General features: G+C 41.6%; 2 protein-coding genes across 2 annotated transcripts; both read left to right on the top strand.

Moving 5' to 3' along the window:
* The first annotated feature begins 420 nt into the window (after window positions 1-420).
* LOC125767484 (transmembrane protease serine 9-like) lies at window positions 421-2,522 on the top strand. Its single transcript, XM_049434102.1, has 5 exons — window positions 421-624; window positions 702-909; window positions 957-1,555; window positions 1,623-2,182; window positions 2,245-2,522. The coding sequence occupies exons 1-5, from the start codon at window positions 519-521 to the stop codon at window positions 2,428-2,430; spliced, it is 1,659 nt and encodes a 552-aa protein (XP_049290059.1). The 5' UTR covers window positions 421-518; the 3' UTR covers window positions 2,431-2,522.
* Window positions 2,523-2,645: 123 nt separating this feature from the next.
* LOC125767485 (ovochymase-2-like) lies at window positions 2,646-10,455 on the top strand. The gene is made up of 6 exons (XM_049434104.1): window positions 2,646-2,943; window positions 3,000-3,097; window positions 3,175-3,287; window positions 3,347-3,945; window positions 4,007-4,536; window positions 4,607-10,455. Exons 1-6 carry the CDS (start codon window positions 2,817-2,819, stop codon window positions 4,793-4,795), a joined length of 1,656 nt encoding a protein of 551 aa, XP_049290061.1. The 5' UTR covers window positions 2,646-2,816; the 3' UTR covers window positions 4,796-10,455.
* Window positions 10,456-18,331: the final 7,876 nt, after the last annotated feature.

Consider the following 18,331-nt stretch of genomic DNA (forward strand, 5'->3'; position numbering starts at 1 on the left):
TCGCCTAGCTTTTTTCCATTAAATTGATCCGAAACGGGTTTCGAGCCACATTGTTCGTGTATAAATCGTTAACAGCTGACTTACTCCTACCAATTTGTTTGATTAGTCCCGTCTGATTAAGTTTGAACATTTATAATTAAAATAAATTAATTGTATAATTAAAATAAATAATTGTATTATATTGTTTACCTACCTGCAAAACATATGGCTAAAGATGGCTCAGTGTATCAATTTTTGCACCACAGGATCTAACAAACCAGTTACCTTTAGTGTAATTTTTCACTGTCTCTAGATTTGCTAGAAGCCCTGACCGGTTTTCCTTTAGTGAAGGCGGAACAGGCAATACTTCAAGGTCAACTACCAGATGCGTTGAGGTACAGCGTCACGAGCTAAAAAGAAAAAAAAGATGAAATAATGAGCTTTGAAGTCAGTTTAACGACAGTGATTCTCATGTATCAGTTCAGTGTTGCGCATCTCTTTGAAAAGGTCGTGCAGAGGAACGTTGCACAGGTTGTAAAATGATCGTTCTTCTTCAAATAATAATAGCGATAGCAAATGGAGTACTATGTCAAGATTTTTTGGATTATCCTCCTATAAATTATACTGCTGGAGAGAGTTTTGAAGGTAAGTATGACATATATGAAGCGAGGCATTTGATGTGTGTTGAAACATAGGACTTTAAACGTGATTCTATGTTACAGACTGCGAGAGACGTTTCCCAGTCGATTCAACCGAATATTCGGTGGTTCAAGCAGTTGGTGGGGTGAGAGCCTTTCAAGGAGAGTTTCAATATATGGCCGCTATTGGATGGACCAGATCCGAAGCGAGAATCGATTATCTGTGTGGCGGAAGTTTGATAACATGGAGATTTATCTTGACCGCGGCTCATTGTGCTGTAGATGCAAACCAGTAAGTAATATTCTTCAACATGTAAAAAAGTGTAAAAAGTATTTCAGCATACCACCAGATACCACCCGTTTGGGAGACACGGATCTCGGCAGCAACGAAGACGATGAATTTGCGCAACAGGTTGGAATTGCTCGTATCATCAAACACCCTCAGTATAAGGAATCAAAAAAGTACTATGATATTGCGCTTATCGAACTGCAGCAACAGTTGTGGGGAAACGAAGCAATAAACCTTGCCTGTGTGTGGCGGGAACAAGACGTTCCTAGTGAGTTGCTCGAAGCGGTGGGCTTTGGCGCACTAGGATTTGGGGAGATGTTAAGTCCCACCTTGCAGAAGGTAAAACTTCGAGCACTGGACACGTCAACATGTGCTGGACGTATCCCGATGGATCGTCGTCGAATGCCCGAAGGATTGCGTCCGGATCAGTTGTGTGCCCACAGTGAGACGATGGACACTTGTGAAGGCGATTCAGGAGGTCCGCTTCAAACGGAATTGCACGACGTGTTTGGCAATATATATCCCCTTCTGGTAGGTGTTGTATCATTCGGAACTCCCTGTACAGAAGGTTCGACGGGAGTCTACACAAGAGTCACCTCGTACTTGGATTGGATCGTGAAGGAAGTGAATCAGTCCCTTAGTTATGAGGGTGAGTTGTTAACCTAACGAAATGTGTTTGAAGAGTAGTTTATACTGAGACCGAATGCATTCTGCAGACTGTGTTAGTTGGGGATATCGCAAGCAGAATCCCGCAATATCCGCTTCGGTGATATCAAACTTTCCATTCCAACGCGTTGGATTACTGTGGAAGGAAGAAGAAGCAGACATCTACCAGTGTGGAGGACTCTTGATCGACTATCAGTATGTTCTCACATCAGCAGATTGTGTCACGTCCAGTAAGGGTCCTCCAAAGTTCGTTGCATCGCACCCAGATAGGGATCGTGCCCCGGTTGAGGATGTGTTTGTTCATCCTCGGTTTTTGAAAGGAAAACCTTACTTTGACATCGCCGTTATAAAGATACTGAAATACGCAAACCCAGAGCAAAGCAAACCAGTTTGTCCGTGGAATGAAAAGCTGTACGGCCATTGGGCTCAGAATACACTTCAGTTTGGAGCAACTTTATCGTTATTCGTAGAGCTTCAGAGTGACCCAACTCTACGAAGTTATATACATTCATCGCTGTTCGTTGATCGATGTGTTGCTGGCGAAACTGTACCGGAAAACGATCTAATCTGCATAGAACGTAAAGTCTCGTTAATACCAGGATTGTGCAAGGTAATTAGTGCTTCATTGTTTTATAACATTATTGATATTTTATTTCTCTTTTAAACGTTCAGGTTGATTATGGAGGACCCGTTGTGACTGACATATATATGAATAACTATAAAGTTCATGGTATATTGTCCCGAGCCACACAGGGATGTGACAGTAATGTTATCTTTACCAGCCTAGCACCTCACAAACAGTGGTTAGAGTCGATCATGTTTAAAAAGCTAAATGAGCGACTTATTTTTAGCGATTAAACGCTTGCATGGAAATCGCATGTATAATCTACCTAGTCTTATCTTTTATTTAATTCAAAATAAACCTTGAAATTGGATCATATTTCATTTAATCTTTTGTAGATGTAGTTATCTAACTGCCTTGCAAAATAAGTCTAGGCATTCCTCATATGACGGGTATTACGTCGCGTCGATCGTTAACCCGAATCCGAAGGGCCTTGAAGCATGTCGTTTTGGTGCGTGTTTGTTTTAAGAAGTTCGTAAATCCAGAATCAAAATGACTCATACAGTCTGCACGTAAAACCTGTTTGGAGAGCTACAGAATCACCATCTGATGCCGATGACCAGACAATCCACATGGTTTCAGTTGCTTGTTTGGCGTCAGAACAACAAGTCGTATTTCGAAGATGAATGACGCTGTGAAATATTTAGTCTTCCCACTGGTGATACTATTCAATGGCATTGTTTCGGTGCAGCTGCAATCATTTTTAAGTACACCTCCACCGGACTACAATCAACGAACATCTCTGAGAGGTAAAGCATGGGTTTGAGTTTATGTTCGGTTTATAATTTGTGTCGACATTTTGCAGATTGTCCTAAGCGGTTTTACACGGAGTTAGATGATGGTGGCGATTTTGTTGGTGCATTTGGTGGATTTCGAGTTTTACGTGGAGAGTTTCAACACATGGTAAATCCCCGTTCACGTTGCGCTCCATGATAAATCTGGCATTTGTGTGACATTGAACTTGCTTGCTGACCTTGCAGGTAGCGATCGGTTGGTCCCGTGCCGGTGGTAAAATTGATTACCTTTGTGGTGGAAGTTTGATTAGCAAACAGTTCGTGCTGACAGCGGCGCATTGCAAAACGGATGGGAACGAGTAAGACGTTGACAAAACCAGCTTATCATATTACTAACTTTCTATCGACATTCGTACAGTCTTCAGCCGGACACAGTGCGGCTAGGTGACACGGATTTGGGAAGCACCGAGGATGACGAGTTTGCACAACAAATCGCGATCGCTCGTATGATCGTGCATCCCAATTATCGGGGAAATCGTAAATACTATGATGTGGCATTGATTGAGCTGCAGCAAATGGCAAAGTTCACGGAAGCAGTATGTTCTGCGTGTTTATGGCAAGAGAAGACCCTACCCGACGGTGCCATGGATGCGGTCGGGTTCGGAGCAACCGGTTTCGGCGAAGCGCTTAGTCCGACACTGCAACGCGTAGTGCTGAACCACGTAGAGCAGGAAGAGTGTGCGAAGAGGATTACGGTAAGCAAGCGCGAAATGCCACAAGGCTTTCGAATGGATCAGTTTTGTGCGGCCAGCGATGGAATGGATACTTGCGAAGGTGATTCCGGTGGTCCGATTGGAGTGAAGCTGCTGGATGTTGGAGGTTCCGTCATCCCACTGGTAACCGGTGTTGTTTCGTTCGGAACACCTTGTGCTGCCGGATCTACCGGTGTGTACACCAAAGTAAGCGAATACATCAATTGGATCGAACGTACGACAAATGCATCGTATAGTTACGCAGGTAGACACACAAATATTGCAATATTTCGTTAGTGCCCGCTTAAACTTGACCGTATTTACAGTCTGCAGCAGGGAAACGTCTTGTATCGGACGACCAAAGGAGACCGTGAACGTGAACTTTGAGAGAATCTACACACAGAGTCGATTTGGCCTACTCTGGACGGAAGGCGACAGTTCGTTGGCAGAGTGTGCGGCTACGCTGATCGACTATCAGTACCTTCTTACAACCGCTTCTTGCGTTACATCCCGTAAAGGTCACCCGAAGTATGTAGTTTCGAAGAAGGATGAAATAGCAGCGATCACCGATGTCTACGTTTCGCCTCTATACCAAGCTGGCCGTCCGGAAAATGATGTCGCTTTGCTGAAAATGGAGCAGTACGTCAACTATACGGTGTACCGTCCGGCATGTCTTTGGGATCGCGGAATCGATGGTGAGTGGGGTATCGATCCAAAGTTTAGCGCATTCGGTTTGTTTAATGACACCATCATCGTCACCGCTCGCAATGGTACGGGATGTGAGGATGAGACTATGCGTGGAACAGACTTACGTTGCTTCCATAATCACCTGGCTATGATGCCAGGAGTTTGTTGGGTGAGTACCGTTGTAAAGCTTATGCACAGCACACGACCTGTTAATATGTATGAATTGTTGCACCTTTCAGATGGACTACGGAGGCCCAGTTATTGATAAAGCGTTCTGGGGCGAGGTAGTGTCTCTGTATGGCATTGTTTCACCCTTGAGTAAAGGTTGTGGATCCAATTTGTATATGATCGACATTACGCCTCATATCGCATGGATAGAAGCAATCATCGTTGGTAGACGGGATCAGTATCTTGTGTTCTCAGACTAAGCAACAGACACTTGTTAATATAAGACTTTGTCCGTTTAGTTAGTTCTCTTTGGTGAACTAACATAAAGGAGCTTCTTTGTATCAGTATTATTAACCACAAATCATCTTCTTTCTTGCTCTGAACATTCCACCAGATATCAACATCGATCAGTATGAGATAAATTGATTCTACGATACATATTTACGTATTCCCCCCAAACCATTTGCTCCATCATGGTACGGTATGCTAAAAGGATAACGTATCCGCATCGATTTGAATGTTGAAAGTATGTGATTTTTATTCCTCCCCTTTCTTACGTATGGGCGAACTTCAAACATCAGTTTCCACTTTCGGGGCTGTCATTCTAGCGCCATTTCGGAATGCCTTTCTGAACACTTCACATACGCTATTTCACTCAGCTAAAAGTCTGCCTGCGTGAAGAGATATGGTCGAGGCTGGGTGGACACATTCATTGAGTACCAAAACCAACATTATCTTTTTCAATGGATCCAGTTTCATACGGAGATGGTATGAAACAGTAGCGTGGGATTCGTTAACTTGAAGGGCGAGTTGGTAAAAGAAAAGAAACATATGAAGAAAATGCCTAGCAAAAGGCTCGTAACCGTGTCTCCTGCAGACAAAAACCTTCACCGTAGTAGACAAATCTTCAACCCGACAAAATTCACTTAAAATGCACACAAATTTTGCCCAAATTCCTCGGGGATGTAGCGGTGGAAGACGATCGGGTTCGGTTTGGTTACGACGCGACGACCGACGAGGGCAGAGTTATGTTGGGAATAAAATTTAATACGGTTACAAATTCGGTTGTATATTCATTCGTATTCATAACCATTTTGAATGGGCACAGGACAAGAAACCCCAATCGACTACAGCGTCAGTGGCTGCATGCTGCTTATGCTAGAGTTACCCCACGAAAGGAACTACCTACAGCTTTGAAATCTGAATAATGGAATATCGAAAAACAAATAAATCAAACATCAAAAACAATATAATTGATTTTTTCTTGAGCATTACATCCGTACAAATAAATTGTTTTTACTATATCTTATGTAATTACCAAAACGAAATGTTTTCCAACACAGTGAATCTGTTGTTTGAAGGAACTTTAAATCTATAAAACTAAAAGCAAACACTTTAAACCATCAGCCCTCAGCATCAGAAGTTTTTCTTCGTTATACTATGTTTTTTTTTCGAGTACGTTGCCATTCTGTTATCTAAACTCAGATGAGAAAAGTTCGTATCTCCGGAGAGTAACATCCATCCTGGCGTTGTGTACAATAGTGCGGTTCGGGTTCCACCGTCTGTCGGCGAAAGGACACGCAGACGAATGCCAGGGCAAGATAAATGAATAAATAAGGATTCATCAGTGGGGTGGTTTTTCAAGGCTCCTCCCATTTTTAACACCATACGAGAGTTTGGTGTGACGAAACTGATGTTGTGCGCCGATGTATAAGCGTACACTGGTCGACGAAGGGAACTCAGATAGGTAACTGTCATTTGCCAGATTTACTTAAACGCTCCATGAATGAATAGTAAACTTCGAGTTAACAATACAGTTGCAAAGAACGTACAGCTTTTAAGTAAAAGTGACTTTGGTTATCGTTTTTTGCCACTAACCACAAGTAATAAGTAATCAGATTGCTAAATGTTTTGCAGATACCAAACGTCAATTGGAGGATACAACAATGGATGTTTTTGATCCAAGACATTACTTTGCACGAAAGAATTACAAGGATGTCATCTAGTCTAAGCCCGCGTTAAGTCTCTACTAGCGTTCACAATTCCATTGAGTCTGACGGCACCGCCACCACCCTTGCATTTGCATAATTAATAGACATTTAATTACAATAATAACAAAATTTACCCTGAATTAAACCCCATTTTCACACCCTGCTAAATGTCCGTGCAAGATAGCGTCGATAAGCGAACCCACGGCACCGGTCCCAGTAGGAGGCATCATCGTATCCCTTTTTATCATGGGGATTCCTTTCCCTTTCGCACCTTCGCACGAACACACCTGGCGGCTCATTTCACAGTGCAGTTAATTGTCACAACGTTCTCAGCTGGTGGTAATTTATTATCCAGTTGAGTGATAGGATTCGGTGTTCGGTCATCGAAATTTATGCTTGCTCACTCACTATCCGCAGTTGTGCTCGAGGGTTCGTGTTCTTCTAATCATTACCGATGGTCAAGTCACTCTGCCTGCTGAGTGAGATGTTCTGGTTTTGTGTGCGTACGTGATGCGTCCGGATACTACGAGGACATTATTTACACCTATTGTATACACTAATTTATGCACAATGTCAGTGTAAGGTGACAGTGTTTTATGGTGAACATGGACCGATGACACTGAAAACTTTGCTTTTGGGTCGGGTTTGTGACGACGAACCCAATCGATGGTCAGCTCATCCAAAGGAGGTAGCCTCATTTGCATCGATATTGGTGCCGGGTAACTACGCCCTGTGTGTAATTTTAATGTCCCTCATTAGGGCACGGTGCTGCAGCACGGAAGGTGTGAAAAACTTAATTTAGCTGAAACAAAAATGCATGCTCGTTTGCGTGTTCGCGCGTGCTTGTGAGTGTAATCTTTGTTAGGGATTGTAAAGCCCCTACCGGCGTTTGACCTTTCCTTTATCAATGGGAGGAAGAATGATCATCACTATAGCTTATGACAAACAGTAACAATTTTCATAAATTATTTCTTAATTTGTATGAACTATTGACGTTTTTACTTATTTTTATTACGCTCAAATTGATTGAGAAAATTAATTGATAATGTTATCGGTGAAAACATTCGTAACATCATTCTGTCCTAAAAGTATCAACCTTTTCTATAGTGATTTCTTCATTGCCGTTTATCATTTTGTTAAGTTGTCCGTGGACCATCGACCTGGACACTAAATGATGAGCTGATTTTATCTTTGTATGTAAATTTTATTACCTTCACAGTGATCACACTCGTTCACGCGATTCGTGCATTAGAAGCAGCAATCACTTTTTGACCAGTCCGACGAGTAAAGGTATATTTCATTTAAAAGAAGAATCGTAAGAAGCATAGCATTTCAATTAGATGTAAAGTAAGTGAAATTGACAACTGACGTTCTGCACGGACCAAACTGATAAGCTGTCGATAAGAATTTACAGGCGAAAAAAATTAAGGTTTTTTGCTCTCAACAGTTGAATCGCAAGTCCGTAAGGGTGTGTCGAAAATGGCTTTTGCCATACTTTAAATTGTTCTTCCGTATTGAATTGTTTCTGTCAGCGTTGAAAAATGGTTCAATTTTCATCGTTTGTCCAGATCACGTTTGATCAGGTTGTATTTATAATCATCGTCCAGTCTCGAGGGAACACCATCTACCATCCACAAGATTCGTGTGCCAAGCTTCAGTAAGATCCTGGTTTGTAGCTCTTGTTCGGCCCTGCCTCACGTCCACACTCCGGTTCACGTCGACCGATGCGTTTACTTTTAATCAACCTCACTGAGAAAACTGTCAGACTTTTGAGTTCTCCTTCCAACGGTCCAAACGGACGTCAAATCATAATTCTTCCGCACTGCCCGAGGTATTATCACATGTGTCCAAAAAGCACTCACCCACACATACACATTCGCGTTTCGTAATTCGTAAGGTTCCCGATTGCTTTACAGTTCGCCTGCAAGGGTATCGCAAGGATGGTTCGCTTTTTTCTTATGATAAGTGAGTCCCCTGGGTCTCCTTCGGACAACATTCGCTGTACTCGCTGTGAAGGAGGAAGCGGACGTAATGTTTGGCATAATTTTCATTACCATTTTCCATCAAATGTGGCAATGTAGTGTTTTCTGACGTAAGACGGTTTGGAACACATTCGGTAGCCAAGTAAAATGCCAAGTGCTCACGTATTTGGAAACTCCTGACACCATACATGCAGACGAAGATGAATCGATTAATCTCCGGTACAAAGTCATGGTTGGTAGAGTCAACAAATATGAAAATATGATGTCCATGGCGGATTTCTTTTTGAGAGGAAAATAAGCGTGGAATTTATTTGTCCAGTCGCTATCACGGTTGCTTTTCTTCTCTTCTTTTGTGACTCTTGAACCTCATGAAGTCTTGCATTCCTAGATTTTATTACATCCAGTAACAAGATGCTGTTATATTCAACGTGCTAAGTATAGATAAATGTCACTTAAATATATGTATATGAACTGAATTAAAAACGTCTTGAAAAGCTATATGACATTTTCCAACATTTTCAGGGAATTTAATTTCCCAAACTAACCGTGTTACGCTGTTCAGCATCCGAATAAATGGTCTATTAGTCTTATCCATAACAACTGTCTATTGATCCTATACACCACGCACAGGAAGATTTACACAACCTGCACGACTAAAGAAGTTTCCCATGATATCCGGAAGTGCCCGAGAAGGAACCAATCCGGAAGAAACATGCTTATTCAATTAAATTTAGCCCAAGTCTTAGCCGGTGTGTCTGGAGCAGACCACTCTAACTTAATTATAAGTTTTTCATACGAATTTATGATTCGGTAACATCAACCACCCAGGTACATGCAATTTCCGTAAGGCAAGCTAAATATTACCAACAGGCAGACGACACTAAACCATCGCAGATAAATGCCAATGCCACAGAGTTGGTGGTCTGATCCTACAGTTGGTTAACAGTCGTCTAACATTTTTGTCAAACACGGAAAAAAGTTTTCTTTCCTCCCTTTCCACATCCACTTCTACGAGAGTATACGGACGTACTGGAATGCTGCAGAGAAAACTTGCCCTCTGCCAGAGGCCAGGAGTTGGAGTTGCCGGTTTTGTGTGTATATATAATTTATTTCATAATTTATCATTACTCCACGAGCTCGCTTTTAGCAGATGGACACGGAAGCGTGGTACACCTTAGCGATATGTACGAAGAACCTCGCAACAGCACACCGTACGAGATTAATGAAAATGCTTTCCGTAGGCTTGTGGAATCTCTGCGACCAGGCGTTTACTCCGGTCAGGCACGGATTGTACACGGGCAAAGTTATGATTATGATTATGTGGTTTCATATGCCGATGCAGAGTAAAGCAGTGAAACGCACCGAATATCCTTAGCAGTGGCTGTCAGGGATTAACGTACGTACAGCGGCCCGGTACACCGGTATGTTTCGGAGTTTACGTGAAAGATAAATAACAAAGAACGAAGTTTTCCGTGCGGCCGTAGGACAGCGCTTGGGAACTTCATGTCGTTGGATGCGAGCAACGGGTACGGGGCGAGTCGTGAAGTTTTGGTCCTTCGGACCTAACCATGCATGCACACAAATCAGCATTCACTTAATTTGGGATTCATATCACTCGATTAATTATTTACAAGTTAAATCTGACGTTGCATTGATGATCGGAGGGTGAACTTTGCCACGGACGATGGAGACGCAGGGTCGTGGAGAATTCTAACCTCCTAACCGGTCGATAATGGATGACGGTCGGGTCAGTGAACGATGTACACATCCACCGAACTGAGAAAAGGTTCGATAATTTAAGACGATGCTAAGGTGAATGATTGATGGAAGATGATTCAATTCAAGCAGTCGGAAAAACGGACTTGATATGCATAATCTGATCTAAAATCTGGCATAATTTGTAAGCTTATCTACACCCTTGTTAACAGCGATCCAGTTCTTTTTTTTTGTCTAATCCTTAAGAATTACTAGCAAACTTTTTAGGGACATAACAAATTTGTGGCGTCTCAAAAAATGTGCCTTTAGATTAAAAATTTGACGCCCAATTAACACGTTTTTACATTTTTTGTTCACTGTCCTGGTCGGAAAATTAGAAAATTCTGTAGGTAAATCGAGCCCAATCAACTTCACTCAGCGCATGCCATAAATTGTGATTTTGTTGGCAACATTTTTTTTCCACCATCAACCACCCTTTTTTCAACCCTTTTTCCTATGCCACACTAGCCATTGGCCATGGCCAGCAACTATTCGTCCGGGAAAGGAGGGCTTTTTTCTCCAGGGAGCTTTGAAGAAGGGACAAAAGGAAAAATTAAGAAAACATCTCCAGTGGGATTTCCAGTGGGTTTGGGTGGAAAACTTTGCTCCCGTTTGGGAAGTTAGACTAACCGTGTTTTTTTTTGTTCTCAAACTCTCCACTACACTGATCCAGCTTGTCAGCTTCAATTAGCACCGGAAACGACTTTTTGACGATTGGGTTCGCCTAATTAAATCGAGATTTCTTTGGTGGCATTTAGAGGGACTACCGAGCAAAGCGATTTATTTCTGAGTTAACGAATGCTGGGACAACGTTTTCGTAACTCTTTTTGCTGGAATTGCTGGACATCCTGATAGAGCAAAACTTGGAGTAGTAGAACACCAACGTTTCTTAAACCATTTAGAGTTTTATGTCTTTTTAAAAGTTTTACCAGAGAAGTGCCAGAAATAGACAGAGATAAAAGTATGAAGAAAGAAAAAAAAGCGTAACTGAATGTTCGTCGTTGCAAACAGATTTTCAAGATGGATAAAGTTTTACGCTCGTTGAAACGCGAAAATGTCTAAACAATGGACAAACGAAGGTTAAATGACAGCTAAGAAGGGGTTGTTGCAGGACGGCGTCATGTCGTTTGGCGCTGATGTTACTTTTGGGAAATGTTTTGGTAAAACTGTGGTTTCTTGTGGTTTAAAGCTTGTGTCTTGTTAAAAGTTTGAGCTACCTTTTTTATGTTTCTTTATTTTAATAGTTTGGTTAAACTGATTCTCTCTTTCCTTAAAAGCAACTTTAAGGTACTTTACTATAAAAAAAAGAATCACACCAAATTTTATCGACAAATTGCTAGATCTTATTTTGCCAACACCGATTTAAAAAAATCTATAACAATATTCACCACGTACGGTGTATCAATATTCCGATCGGGTTTATTCTTCCTTCTCCATACGAATCTACATACATATGTTATCGACCAGGTTTGATTCTTACTCCGTTAAAATGTCCCACCTGCCAAACATGCCGGTTGGAACAGCTCAGTCGCAGTACTGCGGTACGGTGAAGATGATAATTTACTACAGACGCGCTGCTCAACGTTTCGCAAACATTCTGGGCTGAAGTCACCACCGACCGTCCCTATGACCGACGGGCCACATTCGCCGATGGGATCGTTGTGGGAATTTCAAATCTCAACAGGTTCCTTCACTTAAGAGGACATTTTCGCATACACTCAAACCCGTTGTCTTTGCGACCCGTGGGCCGTAACGCGAGCACGCGTTTGTGCGAAAACCGTCGTTCCGGTCGCTGGATAAATTTGCCCACCGAACAAGACGACCTGGTATGGTTGATGCGGGTTTGCTACTGTTGACGACCGGGTAAAGGTAGCAAGGAGTCTTGTTGAGTTTCAACCCGGAAGGAGTTGCTGATTTTCTTAACCCGACCGAAACCGGTGTAAGAATTGCGCAAATGGAGGCGGGAGGGGGAGTATGTGTGTGAGAGCGTTGTTATCCGCATCCTTTTGTCAGTTGGTACCTTGAAATCCCACCAGGGAATCAGGCTGTTAAGGAAATTCGCATACATTTTCGCACAGTGTCAGCATTTGAAAGGGTCCTCAGATCTGGTCCTCATTTCATTGCGTCATCGATACGTTGTGGCGTTGTTGGTTTGAGGAAATCTTGAGCACGGAATAGAATAAGATGGAATACAAATAGAAAGCTTTTTACTACCCATGATTGTGGCTTTATATGAGGTTAGGTTTGCGTTCTTTACTCAGACATTCGGCACGGTCATTCCTATTCCGGACACTGATGGTTTCGTTCACGATTATGGTTATTGCCATTTATTGATAGGAAAAGAAGGCAAACGTTTGCGATTTCTTCCGAAATGGATGACCATTTTGTGGTTTAGTGTGTGATCTAAGCGGCCTATCATCGACAACTATTGCTACCGACAAACTATCCAATGGAGACCGATTTGTTTGGCCAGTGTGTTTTTGGATATATCTATAGGTTGAATTAGTTTGTTAGTAGTATATCTCAAAAATATACAACATAAAAGACCCAAAATAATCAACCAAACAAACAAAAAAAGGAAGCCAACATTGCCCGCACACGTTCAATCGATCGACACCCTTATTGCCAACTACCCTTCCTTACAGCAACACGGTGCCACGACAAGTGCCAGTTGTTCTTCAGCATGAATGGGTTGCCTGATTGTCTTCTGCAACAACATCATCAACAGTTGTGATACGGTTCGAATCGAATCCGAGTGTTTCACGGACATTTCCAAACCATCCTCCCGAACTCCTCCCCACCATCGGAACCGAATGTGCCATTTAGAGTCAATTCTTCTCGGCAATAAAATTTTGCACACTTCCATCTGTTCGAGTTTTCGGCTAGGCAATCGGCACAGAACATTTGCGATTGTGTGGTACCATTCGCGCCCTTACAAGCGTGACAAAGTGCATCATGATTGGGAAAGTTTGGTCCACCAGCCGTGAGTGCATTTCAGGAGTCAAATGCGGGAATGCATCAACAGAACAAGGGGGAGAGAGAGAGTGCATAACGATGTTTCGATCCCTCCGTTCGTTCCCGGCCGGTCTGTTTCCCACTGTGAATGGGTGCGAAATTTATATCAATAAATATTATTTATTCATTTGTTTGCTATTCCTGTTGCGAGCAGAAGCAATAATGTAACATCATTGTTCGACGCGTTTGCCACTGCCCTAACCATCCTGCAATCGATTCCGAGCGACAAAACTGTTCGCATTTGAATATTAATTCAATTATATCACTTCACCCACTCGTTAGCGCTTTTACGCTGCTCCTCATGGGAAGGGAAACGCGGTCACGGATGGTTCAGAGGTCGATCTCTTTACCGTGTGCTGCGATCTCTTGATTGTCGAACTTGTTACTTGTGCCCGGGGATTCCGTAAAGGTTGTTTTGTACGTTGCATCGAGCCTTCTCGGGTGGATTCTGTTTAATAATTTATCACACTGGCAAAGAACGCAACCTATGGTTTTTGGTGCGTTTATGAGGGCAAATCTTCTCCTCACGCTTTAAACACAGTAGAAGACTAGAAAATCGAAATCGGTGTTTTATATTTTTTTGAGCCGTTATTGCTTCTCTTGCTTTTTGTACGATTCCAGGGTGCGGTGGTAAGCAAATGCAATTATGTGTCGTTTATGATGTGGTTTCATTATGGGGTTCGATTCGGCTTTTTGGTGAGTAGAAAATTAGAGTCACAGGGTTAGGACTGGTGCTTAAATTTAGGACACCATGTCAGTCGCTTTGTCAGTAGAAGAATTTAAAGAATAATGCTTCATTATGATTTCCATTTTTTTGGTTTGACCTGTAACATTGATTTTTCCCCCTTTTTAAAAATTGATTTATTTTAATGCGAATTTGTTGAAATAAGTTTTATTTTACTAAAATAATGCTTTAAATAAAAAAAAGAATAAAAAATTCGAAAAAAAATAAAAAACTAAAAACTTGAAAATTTCCTAAGGCTGTAGCCTTAGCTTTTTTGGGAAATTTAGCAAAAATTAAAAAAATGATTTATTTTAATGCCAATTGGTTGAAATAAGTTTCTTTTCACTCAAATATTGCTTAAAATAAAAAAAAGAATAAAAAATAATAAAAAACTTTAAAAAAATAAAAAAGTTAGAAAATTTAGAACAAATTTTAATTGTTTACTTTTATTTTTTTGTCCTTTACTTTAAGATTTTTGAAGCGAATTTCAATCAAATCAAACAAAATAAAAGTTGTAAATTTTTCAAAATTGTTGTTAATCTTTTAAAATTCTTTTATCACCCAAACACATATTTCACAAGCAACGTTATATGTATGTTACAAGTAAAAAATCATATATTTTGCACATCTTTCGTTTTTTTTCCCAATAACGAAGAATTATTACGAAACCAGTCTCCGGCAAAAACCAAAGGATCTAATTTATTTACACCCGATTGTACTGCTTACTACTAGTCACTCGCCCAACAAATGACCGTCTCTCTGTTAGATTGTACTTCATTAATACGTGCGTGTCTGTGTGTGTGTGTGGGCACGTTTTGCCTTTGGCAGTACTTTTCTAAAAGCAACACTTGATTTCGCCGCCGGATGTAAGCCATTGTAATTCAATCCCCGCGACCCACGGCGGAATCCTGCGGCGGTGGCAAATTTTTCAAAACTCCCTCCACACCATGTGTTATTATTATCTCGTACCGACGGATAAAGAACTACGGGCGGAGGTTTGGGTGTGTGTTTTTTTTTGTTTCTACCAACGTCATTTCTCATGGTGCAAAAGGGAGAAAAGGGCACTTCGCTTACGGAATAGCAACGAAAATAAAAAAAAAGGAAACCGTATCATTTCTGATCCTTCCGGAACGCGTGGAAAAAATATAATGAAGACGTAACCTCAAACCTCGCGTAATGCACCCTCTTGCAAGCAGTGTTTTTCATCATCATCGGTTACAGTTTCTCGCCATTTGTTCAGCACCAGTGCTGGCCGGATGCTGGCGAATTGGCCATCCGAATAATAACCGGATGGAAAGAGTCAGTGTCGGACGTTGAGGGTGAGGTGATTTTTTTTATATCGCTCTCAACAGACAGCTAGTAGTATGATCATATTTTATTGTTTTTTTTGTGGTTCTTCACGTTCCAAGTTCCAGTTACACTTTGGACGTATTCTATTTTTATTACCCATGCTGCGCTCTATGTGTGTAAGGCGATGTGTGGGGTGATTTCATTTTTTCCCAACAGTAATCTAATTTAAAAATTATAAATCTTACATTTATATGCTAACTGTTTCATAGTAGCGGAAATAAAACACCGGACCGGAACCTGTCCGGTTCAGAGCGCTGGATCGAAGAGTTTCACCCTCAAGTTAATTCCTCCGCTTGAAAAGAAAAAAAACATCGCGAACAAACGATCATTCGCGGATGTGCAATAAAGTATAATTTTCCTTTGAGAGTTCACAGTTCATAGCGGCCAAAATTGAGGGAGGCCCAGTGTGGTTTAACAACTGCCAGTCTTTGGTAAAGACTTTTCGCAGTTAAAAAGACACTACGAAGTGCTTCGGTGATTATTTTAAATTGTGTACCAGCAATACTGTCGTGGGACGCGGACGAGGTGCAGAATTTGTGGCAAGCGCGGAGTGACAGTTTTTAATGCATAGCTAATGATTATACGATCCGAAGTTTGTCCCCTCGAGGCGTGATGCAAACTGTGGAAAATAAAACTGCCATCAAGGCAGTCCAGTAGCGTTGTGTCGGGAAAGGGGATTACGACATGGAGGTTACGATAAATGTCAGTTTGAAGGTGAAATACCTTCACTGGCGTCTTGAATTATTCCAACAACATCGGTAAAACTCCTTCACGATTACGGGAAAAGTTTCTTCCCATAGTGAAACATCCGCGAGCGGTAGAAGATTTTTATGCAAGACGACTTCTTTAGCTTCGCTGTCATTTCGAGTCCGCGGAACAAATTTTTGCGGCCGGTCTGTAATGATGGCGATGAAAAGAATCTCTCTCCAGCGGGTGATTGTAATTAAAATTTTAATTTAACGACACTTTTACTGATTAAAAGTTAATTAATGTGATGAGAAGGTGTCGCGTGTCAGTGACTCACAGCCCGAAGGGTCAGAAGGTACTTAAAGCTAATGATCAGGTATGGTTTTACTGGGATTTCTTTAAGATCTTCATGTCGGTCAATGAGTCTTTGTAAATATTTTGTACACATTTCTCGACAAGTAATCTTTTATCTTAAACAACAAAACAATAAACATTTGCTCGTTTCATGATCATTTCTAGCGCAAGAATATGTTGTTTCATAACATTTATGCTGATTTTGCCTTAATTTTTAATATTACTAAAATTTTACTATAATCTAGCTATGTGTGCACACGAATTGTTGAAAAAGTTTTGGTAACTGCCATACACTACTGACACATCAACAAGTAACGCAGTTGACATGTTTTTAACGCAATATCCTTAGTAATTAAAAGTGACACGGATTACAGAGTGACCACTTACAACATTTACCTTCGATATCGCGATTGAATCTAAATAGAGAAAAGGGGTTGCATCAAACGGTGCATCAAATTGCATCTAACCCTTTTGAAATTCCGTGCAGTTTGTAGCAGATTGTCCAATAGTGCACCTGACAGACGTTTTGACAGTTGACGTGCTAATTGACAGGAACAAATGTTGTGATAATTGACCGAACCGGAACAACCGAAAGCAAAAAGGGGGAGAAGATTCCGATGTCGATAATTAGCCATTGCTGGCACTGATTCATACTACCCTTCACCGTGACCACCGCTTCTCGTCTTTCACTTGTAATGCCTTCCACATCGTTGCCTCTGCATCACGTGTGACGCGTTTTGTAATTATGTTTCACACGTCGTACGATAAATGCAATCTTTCCGGAGTCGTTTCGCTTTAGGAAATGTCCTTACAATGACACCGGAAGCTTGTAGGAAATGTTCGAAGATTTGCGCTCGTGAAAGGGAGGGCGTGTGGACATGGTATCGTATAAAATTTATTGTTTTATTGCACCACCAATAAAGCAGTCAGCAGCAGAAGCAATGGTTTACTGTGGTCGGATGGCTCTGTTTGCACAGGAACAACCATCATCGGTTTTTGCAAACAAGGAGCGATTTTCACGTGTGTGTACCGGAAGGTAACCGTCGTTAAAACAGAGCTACCGATATGTTACGTACTGAATAAACATAATGTTAAATAGCGCGCTTACTAACTACAATTCCTGTGGTCGTTTGCCATCTAGGCTTGCGCAAGAAGACGTTTCACCAGGGCTAGAACAATGAGCGCTCTCAACCCCCGGGGGTCCCATAACTACTCACTACAAATCTTATTAATTTCGCTACAGGGGTCAGGAAGAATTCGCCGGGATATGTTATTAGTCCCTTCCTGTGCATGCCAAATCGTCCGTGGTCGATTTAGATTAGTCAAGCAAAGGGAAGATGTCGTGTCTAAGCTTTGGAAGCTCAGTAAGCAGTAATTAACACGTCACACTTTGGTTTCGCTTGATGAATAAATGTTCCCATAGTAGTCTTAGCCTCCTTCCATGGCATTTCCCATCAGACGGGGTACTACTTCCGGTGGTAAACGTGGCCGAATCTCATTAGTTTCACACTGCTACCTTTAATGTTGGCACAAATTAAGCTGCTCCTTTAAACACAAATATTTGCGGGTGTTTCAATTTTTATTTTCAATCTTACCACCACGTAGCACACGTACTGTACGGTCCGGGGTGACACACGCGCGTACCTCCGTCACCTTCCTTCGAACAACGTTAACAGATTTTAACCTCAAAAATGTACGCGATAGGTAACACACTAACGCTCACTAACGCGGTCTTGGACTTAGAAATTCATGAAAACACGGAAAAACTTCATGAATAATCAAGTAAATTTTAAATTGTCTTGCCACCGGTAAAAACGTATCCCGCGGGACACGGGCGACCGCTCGCACATTGGTGGATAAAGAAAACCTCACAGAGGATGAAAGAAGGGAAAAAATAGTAAAAAAAAAACTCAACTGTTTTTCGGTACTGCGGCACGT

This window comes from Anopheles funestus, chromosome 3RL (assembly GCF_943734845.2).
Source record: "Anopheles funestus chromosome 3RL, idAnoFuneDA-416_04, whole genome shotgun sequence".
Taxonomy (NCBI): domain Eukaryota; kingdom Metazoa; phylum Arthropoda; class Insecta; order Diptera; family Culicidae; genus Anopheles; species Anopheles funestus.